Source organism: Peromyscus maniculatus, chromosome 4, assembly GCF_049852395.1.
Source record: "Peromyscus maniculatus bairdii isolate BWxNUB_F1_BW_parent chromosome 4, HU_Pman_BW_mat_3.1, whole genome shotgun sequence".
Taxonomy (NCBI): domain Eukaryota; kingdom Metazoa; phylum Chordata; class Mammalia; order Rodentia; family Cricetidae; genus Peromyscus; species Peromyscus maniculatus.
Genome location: NC_134855.1, coordinates 90,544,952 through 90,563,089, shown reverse-complemented (window position 1 = coordinate 90,563,089; position 18,138 = coordinate 90,544,952). Strand labels below are relative to the sequence as shown.

Below are 18,138 nucleotides of genomic sequence, written 5' to 3'. Positions count from 1 at the left end.
AGGCTCCTAATGTAAGAGAAAGATCATTTAATATTTTTTCTGAGTCTGGTTTATTTCACTTAACATAGTGATTTCTACTTTTATCTGCTTTCTTGGAAAGTCATGACTTTTTTTTCTTTATGACTGCTTAAAATCCCATTGTGTATATATACCATATTTTCCTTAACCAACCACTTCCTGGCTGTTTTTGAATAGTGTAACAATGAATGCAGAAGTTCAAGTATTTCTGTGGTAAGTTGGCTTCCAGTCAGATAGATGGATAGATGGATAGATGGATAGATATAGAGAGATAGAGAGATAGAGATAGAGATATCTCCACTATTTTGAGTGCTTTGAGCAACCTCCACACTCACTCTATTGTGGCTACAAAGGTTCCATTCCCACTAGCAGTGAATAAGGGTTCATCTTTCCCCACATCCTCACCAGAAATCCTTTTCTTTCTTTTTATTTCTTATTAGTCATTCTTACTGGAGTGACGTGGGATGTCAAAGCAGTCTAAATTCCTATGAAATTGTTTTTTTAAATCTGTAGGGGGAAATCTAAGGATAAAGAACAACTCATCCTAATGAGCACAATTCTTGAATTCTCTGCTTTACGCTTGGTAGAAGCTGAGAAATTTGATGGAAACTGGAGGGCAGGAAAAAGCACCTAGAGAAAAAGAAATTTATTTTTCAATTTTATGTTCTCAGTTGTGAATGATGAAGAGTTATTTTTTATTAAGGTCAAGATTGAGTGTCCAATACAGAACTTATTGAGAAAAACAGGCAGGTACATGTAATTTCAATTTCTACCCCTGGAAATCCATGCTCTAGACTTCTGACCCTGAATGAGTTTTTAGGTGGATACTATAGCTTTTTATGGTTCCTGTTAGGAATAAAAATACTGAGGTCCATGATTTAAAACCTTCAACCTTTTGATTATAAAATAGAGTTGTAGCCAGTCAAAAGTCAAAAGCTCACCCAATTCAGCCCTGCAGTGAGAGTTCAGGTTAGTCTCTCAGGGAACTGCTCCCTACCCAGTAAGCCAGCTCCTGTTTCAGATCTCTCTAGAGTTGAGTCCAGAGATACCTATCTAGGAATTGTCACGAACTATAGAATTGGTACAGTGGTCATGTGGCACTGTACCACTGGGTGGCATTCAGTACAACTGCTATTTCGCTCAATACTGAGGCCGGTTTGTAGATTTCTTAGCTACACGCTGGACCCTTCTTCCATGATCTTTGGCATAGCCATACCCCATGATTCCCTTCATTTCCTCACACTTCCAGTCCACCTCCCCCCCGTCTGGGCTTCTGGCCACTGCTCAGCCATCCACCTTTCTGGACAGAGGTCCTTGGATGAAGGATGATGGCATGCTCACTGCTCTTTACCCCACCAAACCTATTTCTGAAAGTTCCCATCAGGCACCTTCAAATGGATGGACAAACTCCTCCTTCCTTTGCAGCTCTCTCTGAGAGGATTTTTTTCCCTCCTCAGTCTGGAGACAGATGTGATCTGAGTCTGATAGAAGTATCTTCACAGTTGTTTTGCCATAATCTGCAGAGTTGACCCAGCATTTCTCTCTAGAGTATAAAGATACTGGGATTCTGAATTATGGATTTATAAGTCTGCCTTTGAGCCTTTTCAAAACTTAGAGACCACACATTAATATTGTGCTTCAGTCTGGGGGTATAACTCAGTGAGAATACTTGCCTTGGCATGCACAAGATTATGGGTTCAATCTCTATTACCATAATAATAAATTATTCAATAGTTGAAGTGGGTTTGGGACATTATATTTCCCTCTAACTGTTCTACTCAAACTTAACATGTTATCACATCATTTTTTTTTAACTCAATCTGGATCCACTGGGACAGATATAGTCCCATCCTCAAGTATTGGAGGCTGTTTTTTTGATCCCTTCCCGCAAACTCTGTCAGGTTGTTCCTGGGCATGAGAGAAGGACTGGCAGCTGGCGGGTATGTCTTGGGCCAGTGCCTATTCAGTTCCACCTGCTGGGATGCAGGGGCTCTCATCCAGCAAGACTTCAGAAGCAGTACACAACCTTGTCTTCTGCCCAGTGAAGCACAGCATACGATGTCGAAAGATAAGTGCCTCCGTAAGCAATAAGCACTCCTTTCTGCCTGTGTTAATTTTTCATTTTACAATTCTTGTGGCCATTGTAGGAAATACAATTTATAGCCAAATTATTACTCTCGTTTTAATAACGAGACATAAAACCAGAAAGCATTGTTCTCTTTAAATGCTACACAGAAGCCGACCAGTCTTGATTTGTTATCTTTCCAGTGTATTTTAAAACACAAGAAAAATTTCAAAACTAAACTTAACTGTGCTTATGAATAATTAAGTCTAGCTAGCTAGCTAGAAATCCACAGAATAGACCATTTATGTGTTCCTGTAATCCACAGAGTAGCAAGTACCAACACTCTTGCCTCATGAGCTCTCAGTCCATTGAACTTCAGGGTTCCTGGGTGGTTAAAGAGCAGCAGGTAACTTCCCTTTCCATTTCTCCACTCAGACCAATCCACTTCTATCCTATACTTTCAGCATGTCAATAACACAATCCATTAGATTCAACTTAACTTGGAAATTCTCAACAAATACATTTGTGGTTTAGTCATTATTTCCAGAATGTTCACTAAATTAGTAACACTACAGCCTAATGACTCAATTTCATTTTAACGTCATTGCTCATATTCTTTATACACAAAAATCATTCCCTATTGCATAACACTTTGTGTAGGCACACTCCCAGGGACAATTGTGGTTCTAATTCTATGCCATTGTTGTTTAGTGCTTTTAAATAGGGAAGTGGGAGGCTCTGTGTGATTTCTATAATTAATTTTAAAACAGCATTTTATAAAAGGCCATTTCAATAATGCGTTCTTATTGGAAAGGGAAAAAAACTTAACATTTCTCACTTGGAGGGATTTTTATTTTCCAGATTCATAATTAGGATATTTCTACAATTGCAGTGATGCAGACAACACAGAGACTTTCTTACATGGCTCCCCTCCCAGAATGCTCCAATTAAAGGAAGTGATGCCTAGTGCAAAATGTCCTGCCGTGAAAGCTTTGCTTAATCATAACCTTCCTCCACTTATATCAACCCCCTCCACACATCCACCCAACACACCAGCAATTCCTACCAGTTCTAATGCCAAAACAAAGCTGGCATCTGGCTGTTTAGATCACCTTGGCCCAACCTACCTGCCTTTCTCTATGACTATTTCAAGACCTTACTAATTGGTCCCCAGACCTATCTACATAGGAGTGCTAGAAGAATACTGTATTTCCTCACTTTAAACTCCATGAGCAATTTCCCACCTAGAATAAAGCCATACTCCTTGCCAGGGCATACAGACTGCTTTATGCAACCCTGTCCTCATGTTTCTTCTTCCATTCCTCAGGTAGATAGTGTCCTCACCCATAGCACTACCTAAGTACTTCCTACCTCAGGGCCTTTGCACATGTCCCTCTCCTGAGACTCTCTTCCTCCACATCTTCAGCTTATTGACTTCTCCACAAAGAGTCCTTTCTTGATGCCATCTCTAGAAGCCACCTCCTTTTCTGAGTTATTTCACATATCCCTGCTTTATTCCATCAGATGCCCCCTCATTGGAAATTAAGCTTATTTACCTGCTTGAAAACCTGCTTTTGTTATACTAGGAACACTGGATATGTTGTTTATAACTGAATCCCCATTGCAAAGTCAGGTATGAGTGGTGTAGGCTCACCCATTGTTTTTTTGATGGAAGGATGGAAGTAGTGAGTGAATATCAAGTGCCAACACTGAGTTTATATTGATTTTTTTTTCCTGTGAGATTATCATTGAGCTGCCAAGGACTGTATGTATTACTATGTTTTAATTACCTAAAACTGTGGTCTATTTCCTTTATTCTATGTAATTAAAGTTGATTTGTGAAAGGTCCATTTCCTACTGAACTAGGATAATATGAAGTGCCACTGTCAAATGATGTGTTTACCTTTTCCTCTTTGCAGAAAACTTTGGCATTTACCATAACCTAACTTCTACTTATAGACAACTGAAATTCATCCAGAATGCTAGATGAGGACCAAACCCAAGGCCTTGGCACTTGCTAGGCAAACGCTCTACCACTGAGCTAAGCCTTTCTCCTTCTCTGGGGGATGAGAATGGGTTGGACCAAGGTGGTACCAGCAGCCAGAGGCCCAGTTTTAATTTAGAATTGGTACTGTCGGGAACTGCTATTAGATCAAGCATTTGTGTGTGGAAGGGAATAGAGTGTGTGGATCAAGGTTGTGATTTAGAAGTTGGATGGACCATGGTGTCAGGCCTGAATGCCAACAGAGCGATGGTGCCCCTTAAGAAGGCAATGACATCCCAGGTACCAAATGCCCTTTTACCCTCCTGAACGACCACCTACTACTGTCCTCATATGGCTGCTCTAGGAACTGCAGCCTCTTCTGGGCTGAAAATTCTAGTATTGCATATTTTGCCTGAACATTCAGCATTTACTATTTTATCTATATAATTTTACTGTATTTTCTTTAACCAGCCTATGGGTAATTTACTTCAAGTAAAGACACATTTCCATGGTGAAGTTTCAATGGGATTTTTATAGAGAAGAATCTTGCTATGTTCCCAATATTGAGGTAATGTCTACTGTAATTAACTACTTCAGCAGTAATAAACACCAAGTGACTTAAGAATAATAAAACTTTTAAGAACATGTCACTGATGTTCACTTTAGCATGGTGCCTAGACACTCAGTTCTGTCATTGTCTACAGACATGAGGATATTTGCTGTGCTGAATCTGAATTCAATGGGTTCCCAACAGTATGGTTTTGAATGCGGATACAACCTTTAATGTTCACTTATTTGAAATAGGATGCTTTTTGACCCCTCTCTTCTGCTTCTTGAAATGACAGAGTACGTTTCCTGATGGGTGGTCGGCATGGAGAATTTAAGTTCCTGCCTCCCTCTGGTTATGCCCCTTGCTATGAAGCCTTACTTCCAAAGGAGAAGATGAGATTGGAGCCTGTCAAAGAGTATAAACGTGATGCTGATGGTGTTAGGGATCTGTTGGGTACCACTCAGTTCCTCTCCCAAGCCTCTTTCATCCCTTGCCCCATAGACACCAGTCAGGTAAGTCCAAATTGTAAATGACAGGCAATCACAGTGAACATATTGAGAGTGTGCTCCACATAAGGCACTGTACTCTTTAAAAGATACAGATAAATATCCAATATTCTTTGAGAATTCATATCCAAGTTGAATATATAAGGAACAAATAAGTTATTTTTTAAAGGTCAGATATAATAAATGCAGAATGAACAGTATGCATGTCCTTTAGGGTAGGATGTTTGTAAGAGTCTGTGAGAACAGATGGAATTCCATCTGGACCTTTATGAAGCTTAAATGGAAAGGGGCACTGGGCAGTGATATAACAGCATAGGAAGAGTTGATATAACAGCAATGGAATGAATAAGGGCTGGGAGTAGAAACATAGAGGAGGGACAGGTGCCAATGTCAGGTCTCACATGGATGGACAGTTTGTGAGAAGGAAGAACAGGGAGACAGCAAGTTGGAAATAAAACAGCAAGGGTATAGTGTGGACTCCATAGGAGTGGTTGGCAAATGGGTACTTTATCCATGTTCATGCAGTACGATAGAGCTTTCAGCAGGCTTTCTACACCAGTGCCATTTCTTTTAATGTGTGTATGTGCTTGTGCATGTTTGTGAATGTGCAGGAAGGAGTATGGAGCATGAATGTGGGGCGAGGGGTGTGCGCGTGTGCACGGAGGCCAGAAGAATGTCATACTTAGGAAAGTCTTCCAGAGCCTCTCATTGTCCTGAAGTTCACCATTAGGCTAGACTTGCTCACCAAAGAACTCTATGGATCCTCATCAGTGCTGGGATTACAAGAATATGGGACCCTGGCAGTTTAATGGATTTGGGGATCAATTTCAGGCCCTTGTGTTGGCTTAACCAACAGATCGATGTCCTCAATTCCACCAGAGCTATTTAAATTACTATTCTAGATGCTATAGAGCAGTGGTTCTCAACCTTCCTAATGCTGTGACCCTTCAATAATAATAATCAGTTCTTCATGTTGTGGTGACCCCCCAACCATAAAATTATTTCCATTGCTTTTTCATAACTGTAATTTTGTTAGTTATGAATCACAATGTAAATATCTGATAAGAAGGATATCTGATATGCAACCTCTGTGAAAGGGTTAATCAACCCCCCAAAGGGGTTATGACCCATAGATTGAGAACAATTGCTATAGAAATTAATGAAAAAAGACCTAGCCGCTAAAGCACTTAGAGTTACCAGTATATATTAATAACTGGTCCTTTCACATATAAAATGTTTCTAGTTTGCCTTTTCATAACATTCATATCACCCTATTACATTCAGGTGCTCTAGCTAATCGTATGCTCACTGTGTCTCCAAGGCTGACTTTAACTCTGAGCAGTCTCCTGTCTCAGTTTCCCAAGTTCTGGAACTGTAGCCATATGTCATCATACCCAATTTATTCATGCACAGATAGTAATTTTAATCTCCCATAGGATGGAAAACTCTGCATCTCCCTGCTCATTTCAAAGCATAATTCCACCTCTGGGATGTAAAGAAGGGCTTTGCTGGGAAACTGCGGAGCTTGTGAGTTTCAAGAGATCCCAAGAATCCGAGAGTCTGATAACTGTGTGGTCTAGATGTAACAGAAGAAACACTTGCCTTTTCCCTCCCGCCTTCTGTAACTGGGGATGCACAAATTAAACTTGAGCTAACAGGTTAGCAAGAGAAAAGGTATATTTTAATTAGTTTGTAAAGCATTGACAAAGAACAGCCGCCCAGAGAGGAAGGTGAACTTTGGAGATTATACTCTTTTACTAGGGAGGGAGGGAGGGAGGGAACAAGGGGAAGGGAAGAAATAAATAACTCTAAGGAACAATAAATGGGTCCTTAGGAGACATGGTTGGTTTTTTGTTTTGACGGTGCCTGGATATGGTGCTGTCAGGTCTCTGGTGGCAATGGTCAGTCTTCCCTGGGAAGAAATGGTTGAATTCTTCAGGAGAGTTTTTCCTTTAGAAGGATAAGAGACCAGACCACTTTCTGCAGCAGCTGTTCCCAGATATCTTCATCTTAAAATAACCCTATTCCATAGGAACATATTCTGATATCCTGGACTCCTTCACAAACAGGAGGCTTTAGGGACAGAGATAAAAGCAAGTTCTCTGAACACAGAGCTGTTTGTGCCAGTGCAGGTGACAAGGACCAGCAAGCAGGAGTACCTCTGGGCTGACTGCCCCTGCTAACCTGTCAGAAACACAAAATTGCTATGACCAAACTTCCTGGAAGAGGCTGGGTAAAAAGAATTCAAACAAATAAGGAGAAAACCCAACAATAAGAAGAGTTCTCTAAACGTGTGTAACGATGAGCGTTGTCAGCTTGGCAGTATCAGCAACCAGTTAGAAGACAAGCTCCAGGCACACCAACGAGGGATTATCTATTTCTGGTTAGCTGTGGTGGATTACCTTGAATAGGTTGAGGTGGGAAGAACCATTATAGAGGGTGGCACCATTCCCTGGGCTGCATAAAGGGGGAAGCTAGCTGAGCATAACCATTCATCCATCTTCCCCTTCTCCTTCCTGACTGTGGCTACCACATGACCAGCCACCTCTCAAGCTCTTTTCTGCAATGATAGATTACACCCTTGCTTGACATGATGGACTGTAACTGTGAGCCAAAATGAACCCGCTCTCCCCTTAAGGTGCTTTTTGTAAGTGTGTTTTTATCACAGCAACCAGAAGAATAAAAAGACAATGCAGAGTCAGGCGGTGGTGGTGCACACCTTTAATCCCAGCACTTGGGAGGCAGAGCTAGCCAGATCTCTGTGAGTTCAAGGCCAGCCTGGGCTACAGAGTGAGTTCCAGGAAAGACGCAAAGCTGCATAGAGAAACCCTGTCTCAGAAAAAAAAAAAAAAAAAAAGCAGAATTAAAGATTTGGAAATGAAAGAAGTGTATATACAAGTCCTGGGAGCTTTGATGTCTAAACCCAAACCTGAGTTTTTAAGGACTCTGTAAGAAAGTCAAAGCTTCTAGCCAATAAGAAAATTCTCTTTGAAGAGGATGTACTTTATTACTATGAACTCTTTGAAGATATGTGGTTCATTACCATGAATACCTTGTAATTTTTTAGACTCTGTCATTCTGGGAAATTATTGTCAAAGGAGAACTTAAATATAAGATACTCAAAACCCCCCTAAGGGGACATTAAGAAATACTTTGTAGGTTAATAATTATTAACTAGATCATTTAATGCTTAGCCCAACTAGACTTCTTCCTGGTTACTTCAAACCCAGCTCTCACTGAGGGCTAGGAGATAGGACCCCATCTCCAAGCAGCCACCCTGGGGCTTGGGACTTCCCAGGAACAATTGTCAAGCCCATGCTGCTTTGTCCCAAGTTACCAGTTGGAACCACTGAGATTATGATTCACACTAATTTGTGGAGGTTCCTTTCTCTAGCAAGTGTATCTTCCCCTTTCTTTGAAGCATTTAGTTCCTTTAGCCTAAAAATTCATTTTAGGGCTACAATCAATGATGGAACACTTAGTTGATACAGATGGCCTTTAGTTGGCTAACAAAAGCCATGCACAGTTATAACTTGTCTGCTAATAACCTCTCCCATTGTGTTTCTCATCAAAAACATCATGTCACTTACATCAAATGACTTTTTAAAAATTTACATTACAATGGTTTTTGAAATGATTTTATATTTTTGTTAATCCTTTGGGAATTTCATTGAGTGTATACATTTTTCTATGAAGTATTTTCTCCATGAGCTCCCTCTATCCACCCGCAACAATTGAGATTCTTTTTGATTGTGGAGGTTTAGTAATAGAAACCCTAGTAATCATACTAGAGCTGGGGTTAGAAAGCCAAGCAGCACACTGGTTGTCCTGAAGTGGACAGCTGGGTCCTAGCTCCTGTTAATAGCTGCCAAGCAAGTGTGGGCCCAGGACTGGGCATTGTCCAAGAGCCATCGGAATCTGCTTTTTATTTGGCTCTCTCATTCCTTAGGGACTGTCGAGCCATAGACATGAAAATAATAATGACAACAAATTAAAGAAAATAGGAGAAGGGCTGGAAAGATGACTCAGTGGTTAAGGGCACCAGCTGCCCTTCCAGAGGTCCTGAGTTCATTTCCCAGCAACCACATAGTGGCTCACAACCATCCGTAATGAGATCTGATGCCCTCTTCTGGCCTGCAGGCAAACATGCAGGCTGAACACTGTATACTAGATAGATAGATAGATAGATAGATAGATAGATAGATAGATAGATAGATAGATAGATAGATAGATAGATAGATAGATCTTTTTAAAAAAAAAAAGAAGAAGAAAATAGGAGAAAAGAAAGTGGGTCCTCAGTTTGTGGCCTCTGTTGGGAAATAGGAACAAAATACCAGGAAAGCAGAGAGACTTGGTGGAGGTGACCAGCCTATCAAGAAAGGCTTCTCCCAGGGAGTGAGTGTATTAAATGTTAAGTGTTTGAATGGCGTGGAGTGTGTGTGTGTGTGTGTGTGTGTGTGTGTGTGTGTGTGTGTGTGTGTTGTGTATATACGTGTGTGTACACATACTCCTGTGTTATAGGGCACATGTAGAGATCAAAAAACAGCTTTCTTGAGTCGATTCTCTCCTTCCACTCTGGGATGGGAAGAGGATCAAATTCAGGTTTGTGTGTTACAGAGTTCTGATAGGGTTCAGATTGGACATGTGAAGGCATAGAACTAAAGCAATGGAATAATTTGAGAAGTTTGGAAGAAGCAGACTCAAGCCAAGTACTGAGCTCTCAACAGAGCAGCGGTCCTCCTCTTCATTTGCAGTGACTTCAGCTGGGGCACCTGAGACTTTCATCCAGTCCATTCCTGTAGTTCTGGCTTTTCTCTTGCTCCTTTTCCTTCAGGTTGTTTTGCCACTTCACCTAGAGAAGATCCGAGACCGACTGGCTGAAAATATCCATGAGCTTTGGGGAATGAATAAAATAGAACTCGGCTGGACTTTCGGCAAAGTATGTGCTTCAGTGCCCAGACCCGGGAGGATTATGATATTATGAGGAAGGGTCCCTTGAACATTTCATTGAGAATGGGAATTGGTGAACCGAAACGTTTCTCTCCCTACAACCTGCCTAACTTTTGCAGTTAGTAGCAGCCCGCCCGTTCGTTCTTCAGTCCATCTACAGCCAGCACTGAAGAAACCCGCTCTTCACAGGCACAGCTGGGAACCCACCTCCTGTTTACCTCCTAACTCTGGTTTCTTTTATTAGAGGACAGTGGATGCTTACTTCCATCTCCCCACCCCCACCACCTCTCCCCCCACTCCCTCACCCCCCCAACCCCCCCGGATACCTCTCACATTTCTCCTTCTTCCCTTCAGAAAAAGCAGTCTGCTCTGTGTGGGTGGCGGTAGTGGGCTGATTCATCATTTTGAATCAGAAGTTGTTTAACGTGGCTTTCAGATGTATCACTAAGATTAATGGAGACCAGAGGGGGTTAGGGAGTCCCTTGCACTAGAAAGCATTTTTCAGAGAGGATGTAAATTGACTTTGCTCTGTGATTTGTATAAGGTCACTTCTGGAAGCAGAAGGATGGGTGAGTTTTACAGCTTCCTATGACCTGGACACTCTCTAGTCATGCATATTCCTATTAGTTACTGAAAAGGCCCCTGCACTCTAACACCTATGTATGTCCATAACTGCCACAAAACAGTGTCCTTATGAAAGATCACCTCTCTGCAGTAGGCTCTTGAAATCTCTCCTTCAGAGAACTCAACACAAGTGTAATTTTAAATTGCATTCATTCTTGCAAATATTTTATCTCTCCTTCCTACTTCATTAGACTGTTGACTCCATGGAGGTGGAGCTATCTGACCTCATTAGTAAGATCATAAAATCTAGATTAGTACATTCAAGCACTTATGAAATGACTAAATGCATGAAGGAGTGAGGTGATGCTCGGATCCATACTGTTCAGTGTGATAGCCACATATGGCCCCTGAACAGTTGAAAAGTATCTAATCAGTGTTGTGATGGATGTAAAACTCACACTGGATTTTTTGTTTGTTTGAGATAGCTCTAACTGTCCTGAGATTTCTTCTATAGACCAGACTGGTTTTGAACTCAAAGATCCACCTGCCTCTACCTACCAAGTAGTGTGATAAAAGGTGTGTGCCACCATGTCCAGCTTCACACTGGATTTTTAATTCTAATTTTACACTATTTTATTCTTACCATCAGAATAAAAACAATATATTGCATGTATAGAGCTAAATAAATACTTTGTTAAAATTAATTTGATCTAATTCTTTTTTTTTCTAACATGGCTGTTAAAACTTTTGAAATTATACATGTGGTCCATATCCGTAGCCCTTTGTGATTATACATGTGGTCCATATTTATAGCCATGGTCAGAAGATTGCTGTCCTCCAGTAACATTTTGGTGACACAAATTTTTAACAAAAGCATGCCTACAACTTGTAAAATTACCTCTCTGAAAAATCACATTGTAAGTGCAGACACCTGCGTAGAAATAAATCCACAGGGTTTGAGCCATTGACAACTTGGGAACCATGTGCACCAGTTCCTAAGACGGGCTCGTGCGTTCACTTATCAGCAAGTTGCTGTCTTTGTCCTGACTGGTATGTATTGCCTGGGCCCTTGAAGGATATTCATTTCTCTTTCTTCAGAGCAGTGCCAGCTGTCAAAACTTAAATTCTCTTCTTTCTTACACTGTCACCTAGATACGAGATGACAACAAAAGACAACACCCCTGCCTTGTAGAGTTTTCAAAGCTCCCTGAAACTGAGAAGAATTATAACCTGCAAATGTCAACTGAAACCTTGAAGTGAGTGTTTAATTGAATGTGGACTAGACAGTGAGTGGATGATTTGATGCATTGTAGCTAAACTGCAAAGGTGTGTCCCTCTTGTCTGCGAACGTGACACACTGATAAATCACAGGCAGCAGTGATTCTTCATGTCACAGATCTTAGAATGGTGAGGAGCTGACCCACATTACTATTTAGTATATATATATTTCTCCAGAGACCATGTTTTCTGGAAATAAGGGGGTAGGGGGGAATGCAGGAGGCAGTGGAGGAGGGGCAGGAGGAAGAAGGAGAGAAATAGAATCAAAAGACCAAATGTCACTTGTCATTGGTGTTAAATCAAGTAAAAAAAACAGGAAAGTAGTTTTAAAACCAAAGGAAAATATGATTTGATTACTAAATTCCCAAGTTTTTTAAATCAATTTTCAATTATGCAATAATCCCCTTCATGGTCCTAAAAAAGACCCAGATTTCCTAATCCACATTGGTACCTCCAATTTTTAATTCCCTTTTGTGTTTGTTGCCTGCTGTTTCTTTGTATATTCCTGTTCTCTGTCAGTGCAGAACACTCTAACATTGTCTTGTTGACATAACAAAGATATAAGCTGCTTTGTCTCATAGGCTCACATATCCACTATCTGTAATCCCAAAGAGCTTTATGTATCTTGGTACATCAAGTACAGCTCAAGGTGCTATACCGGCATCACATAGCAAATATTTGCTGACCTGAAGATTTGATGTTAGAATCCTGTCTATTCCATGAAATCAATTGCTTGATATAATTCAAAGTGAATTTATAAACTAGAAAATGTCTTCACGTGGAGCAATTAACCAGATTCTCTTTCATGTTCTTATGCCTGTTATCATCTAAATCAGAAGTTGGCACATTATGGCCTGTGGGACAAACAAACCAGCCACCTGTTTCTGTAAATACATTTTCATTGCAATAAAGCTGGGCTTGTTGCTTTGCATATTATCGGTGGCTACATTTATTTCATAATGGCAGAGTTAGGTTGTTGTGACAGAGTCACAAAGATATATATACACAAAGCTTTGCTGTCTGTCCCTTTACAGAAAATGTTGGCCAACTTCTGGTCTAAAGGAATGGCTTTTGTCCACTTAACCAGCTCAGACATGGGTTAGGGCTCTTGTTATCCTTCATCTTGCAGTTGACACCAGACTCTACCTTGTGTTACATCACAGAACCCTGCTGGCCCTGGGGTGCCACATTGCTCATGTGAATCCGGCTGCTGAAGAGGATCTCAAGAGAGTCAAACTGCCCAAAAAGTAGGTGAATTTTCTAATGGCTCAAGATGAGTGTGAATACTGGGAGGGTTAGAGGCAAATGACAGAACATACATTCAGTAGCATCTTAGAATGTTCCCCCAGTTACTTAGATGTCACTGAGACCCTTAGAAAATGCCTACTGTAAGGAAGCATTTCAAGGCCCTTTCTCTTTTTGCCCCTTCTGGCCATACCTAATACCACTATGCTTAATTTGGGGCTAGGAGGTATACCAACCTCAAATTAGTGCACTGATTTTTGGTCACCAGCAAGAGCACTTGTCAAGAGCTTAGAAGTGGTTCCTAGCCATTGCAGCTATTCACTCCTCTCCTCTGGCACTGGTCTAACACCTAAGTCCTTTATGGAAATGGGGATCTATACCAAGATTCCATTTGCCTCTCTATATCTGTGTGTCCAGCTATCGTTCCCACTTCTACATTCAGGCAGTCACACGTTCAGATAATTGCTCACTGATACATCTTCTGGCTCATTCACTGTTTCATTCTCTTGCTCCTCAGTACCTGCTCTGGGTACACACACAGAAAAACACAAGTGTCATGATAGGAGCCAAAGCAGTGCCAGCCTTAATCAAATGCTCACCATCCCCGTCCTTGTTGAACTCCCATACTGATGAGTCACTATGACACATAGCACCTGGTGTCAAGGAAATCATATCTAGGAGATGGCATCTGGAGAGGCACATCCCTAGCTGAAGTTGCTAGAACCAGTATATGTTGATGTATGTTGAGTCTGCCGGAAGCAGCTCTCCTGAGAAGGTAGAGACAGAGGTTTCCTACGACTACAACAGATTCTGTATCCTGTGCTGTCCAGAGTGTTCTATATAGAATGGGCCTTAGACTGTCACATTCAAGTTCTTTCTCTAGTCTGGGCAGTCAGTAGTCCTAAAGTCCTTTGGCATCTCTGGACTCATATTCCCACATGGATGTGATTAGCTGCTCTGCAGATAGTTAGCTTATTCATAGTGTACACAACCTTCCCCCTTACACCATGTATCTGCCTGAGTCATAGTAAACTCTTTCACATTTTTTACATGCTATGTCTCAAATTATAGGCATTTGAGGACATGACTCCTGAGCTGGAGAGCCAACTGCAAAAGTCACTTCAAGCTCACAAATTTTGTGCTATCATGGCTTTTTGTGTTAATTCCAAGAAGAAAAGATGAGCTTTGCAGGAATGGGTGGCCATTCTATGCTAATTTATGAGAAAGCCCTTAGTTCAAGGTTTTATCCTTGCCAATCTGGTTTTAACATTTTGATTCTTAAGTAGAATGGAGGGGTTTCTGGTAGTGTTGCAACATGCTGAATGTGTTTATCATTTGCAGGACACATAAATAGTTTTCTTAGATATAAGAATGCATTTGCATTGACTATTTTCTTCATGTTATTCTTTGAAGTCTATGAGATTATATTAGTTATAAGATGGTAGGTACATTAGGGGCTTCATCTGTGAACACAAAGTAGAGTTCGTTTTATCTATCAACCAAAGAAGAGAAATTTTGTCTGTGCCCTCATTTGCTTAGTGAATATGTGTGTGATGTATGTGTATTTGATCTTTAAAATAAAATAACATACATTAACTGGTTAATATTGAGACACATTGCTGTTTACAGTACTGAGAGTAGATGACTATGAGTGCTTAGCCATAGATTGGTTAGCTGTATCAACACCAGAGGCTCAGGGAACACCCAAAAGAGGGTGCAGGAAGAGTTAGAAAGTGGGAAGAAGTGCTGTGAAATTCTGTTGCATGGATATAACATGGTTATTGCACACATGAACTCAGAGCAGCTGTGTTTATCTGCAGAAGACAGCTATGGTTATTAACAGAATTACCATGATCAAGCCAGTAAAAAAAAGCCAACAGGAGGTGAGAGGAGTTGAGAGATACCACCTCCCAAGGAGGAGCTATTGGCAGTTGATGGATGCCTGCTAGGGACTGAGAGTCAATTTTCTTTGAAGGGAGCTACTGGTAGGTTACCTGTGCTCCACTGGATGATCACATGCCCAGGCAGATATGGGAAGTTCCAACTGGACTCAATGCATTATTTAAAAATACAAAAGGCATAAAATTTGGAGTGAGGTGTGTCGGAGGGAACATGGAGTCAATTGGAGGAGATAATAGAGTATTAATAAAGATACATTACACATATATAAAATTTTCAAAGGATCAATTTGTAAAAATCTATTCAAAGTATGTATACTCTTACATTTACTTGTAGCTATATGATGTCCAATGGGTATAAGCCAGCCCCCTTGGATTTATCTGATGTTAAGCTGTTACCACCTCAAGAATTGTTAGTGGATAAGCTTGCAGAAAACGCACACAATGTTTGGGCAAAGGACAGAATAAAACAAGGATGGACCTATGGCATTCAACAGGTAAGGAGTATTGGGTCAAGCATGCTACAGAAGTAGATGTGGTCATCCATCAAAATGTCATTTTGCTGTGAAGCATGCTAGATTGGAATATGGGCATTGCCCTTGCACTCTGTCCCTCACACTGTTGTTTGTTTATTATTTATAGAATCAGGGACTGGTGAAATTTGTAACTGTCACATTGACATTGACTACAGGCATCATTTCAATTTTGCAGAAATGGATAAAGTTTATCTTTCCTTTAGTTAGAGAGTCACTGATAAAGTGTACACACAGGGTGATGTATTTTAGCTCATTCTCATCATATTGTTTCACTGTAGAGAGTTAAGGTTTTGTGATACCCTCCAAGACCCAGGTGAGGAACAGATTTCTGGGATAGGATGTGAGAACAAATCAACATCATGGGTCAGCAGTAGTTCTGAGAAGGACCCCAAATAGCTACATTGAGGTAAATTCAGGGGGGAAATAGCCTAGAAAAGAAGTGAAGCAACCTGCCCAGAAGCCACACACACACACACACACACACACACACACACACACACACACACACACACACACTTACTTTAGCCCATTGAACTAAGGATCCTTGGGCAGAACTGGAACTCCTGGCCTGATTATCAAGTAACCTAACAGCTCGGTTAGGTGTGTGTGGCTTCAAAACAAGGGAAATCCAGCAGAGCTTAGAATCAGGATTCATTGCAAGCCATTTGACCCAACTCTTTGCCTAAACTATTTCTCCCATTTTACTAATCACTAAGGGTTAGAATTCAGAAAGTTCACATGAGTTAACCCATACCTCAGCCTTGGTGTTGACTTTTTTCATCACTATGAATGACAAAATGCCCAACAGAAGCAACTTAAAGGAAGAGAGGGACAGAGGAGTTGGCTCGTGGCTTTAGAGCATAGTCCATCATAGTGGGGGAGAGTGCACGGTGTCAGGAGCTTCGTTGGGGCAGCAGAAGCTTATAGCACAGCTTGTTTGTATCTTTCTGGATCAGGATGGGGCCATCACCTTTAAATGCTTGCCTACCACCCAGTGTCTCTTAAACCAGCACAGCCTCACCTCTTAAAAGATTCCACAGGCTCCCAAAACAGCACCACAGGCTGGGGACCAGATGTTCAAACACAGGAGCTGAGGGGGGGGGGTGCGTATTTAAGTTTCAAACTTGGAAATTTTCCAAACTTCCTTCCAGGAAATCTGGAAGTCAAGAAGAACTCAGCTATTAAAAACATGGAGGCCTGGGAATGAGGCTGTTTGGACAGTGTGCCATGTGTCTTAGTTTGATTGACTTTCCCTGCAGTTGACCTTTCAACACTCTCATAGCCTTGCCTAAGGAACTGAGGATGACTCCATGGTACAATGTACCTTTTGTGATGGGATGGACACACTTTGCCTCTGCCACTCTTCCTAGTGTCTCTCTGATGGCTTAAGATGCTGCTGTGATGGGGTGTTGACAGTTAAAGGGTAGCATGAATTTCCTTACGGGAATAGCTACACAGTCCCCATCGGCCTTACCTTTGGAACGGAGGTTGTTAACCAATTTCATGACACTTTATTTTATTTGCAGGCTGGCATTATTAAAGTGTGTTTTTAATGCTAGCTTTGAGCATTAGTAAGATTTCTCCTTTTATACTCATTTAATCCTGAAGAGACGTGGTAAATATGCACACTGCTAAATATCAAGCCACATGGGGAAAAGCTAATAGACTAGTATGAGCCAGCCAAGCAGTCAGGAGTATGTGAGTAGGGTGGGCTGCTTGTAAAACTAAAATATGTTTTCTTGGCACCTTCTCTCTGGCTTCACATAGGATTTGAAGAACAAAAGAAATCCCCGTCTGGTGCCATATGTATTACTGGATGAGCGTACCAAGAAATCAAATAGGGACAGCCTACGTGAAGCTGTGCGAACATTTGTTGGTTATGGGTATAACATTGAGCCATCGGACCAAGAACTAGGTAACAAGCTGTGATCATTCATTATCACAATAGTTTACTAAGCAAGTCCTCTTATGGGGAAATGTTACCTTCAAATAGGTCTAATTTATACTATGGGAAATGGTACAGTTCTTAGAATGTGGTATTTTATTCTTGAAGAATTTCATGCATGCACATAATGTGTTTTCATTATATTCCCCCATTTCTCCTCCCTCTAACTCTAAATCTGCTCTCACCCTTCCTCCTTCTAACTTTATGTCCATTTTTGTTTTTATAACCCACCAAGTTCAATTTGTTCTGCCTAGTGGTATATTTTAGAGGGTGGGAATTTGTAGTCAGAAGGTTCTCCAGTCCCACCAGGCCCCCATAGTCCTGTGGCCCGCTTATAAAATAATCACTCTGAAGCTTATATTAATTATAACTACTTGGCCATTAGCTCAGGCTTATTACTGACTAGCTCTTACACTTAAATTAACCCATAATTCTTATTTATGTTTAGCCACATGGCTTGATACCTTTTCTCAGTTCTGCCTTGTCATCTTGCTTCCCCTGTGTCTGGCTGGCAACTCTTGACTCAGCTTTCCTCTTCCCAGAATTCTCCTCTCTGCTCGCCCTACCTATACTCCTGTCTGACTACTGGCCAATTAGTG

The 18,138-nt window shown here is 41.1% G+C and overlaps 1 protein-coding gene across 1 annotated transcript in view; it reads left to right on the top strand.

Annotated features, from left to right (window-relative positions):
- Window positions 1-18,138, top strand: part of Ryr3 (ryanodine receptor 3) — a 535,270-nt gene that overhangs the window by 293,249 nt on the left and 223,883 nt on the right. The window contains exons 20-25 of the mRNA XM_076570297.1: window positions 4,913-5,129; window positions 9,958-10,062; window positions 11,790-11,893; window positions 13,079-13,162; window positions 15,396-15,555; window positions 17,362-17,509. Of these exons, the coding sequence (XP_076426412.1) occupies window positions 4,913-5,129; window positions 9,958-10,062; window positions 11,790-11,893; window positions 13,079-13,162; window positions 15,396-15,555; window positions 17,362-17,509 (818 nt within the window). The remainder of the gene's footprint in view (window positions 1-4,912; window positions 5,130-9,957; window positions 10,063-11,789; window positions 11,894-13,078; window positions 13,163-15,395; window positions 15,556-17,361; window positions 17,510-18,138) is intronic.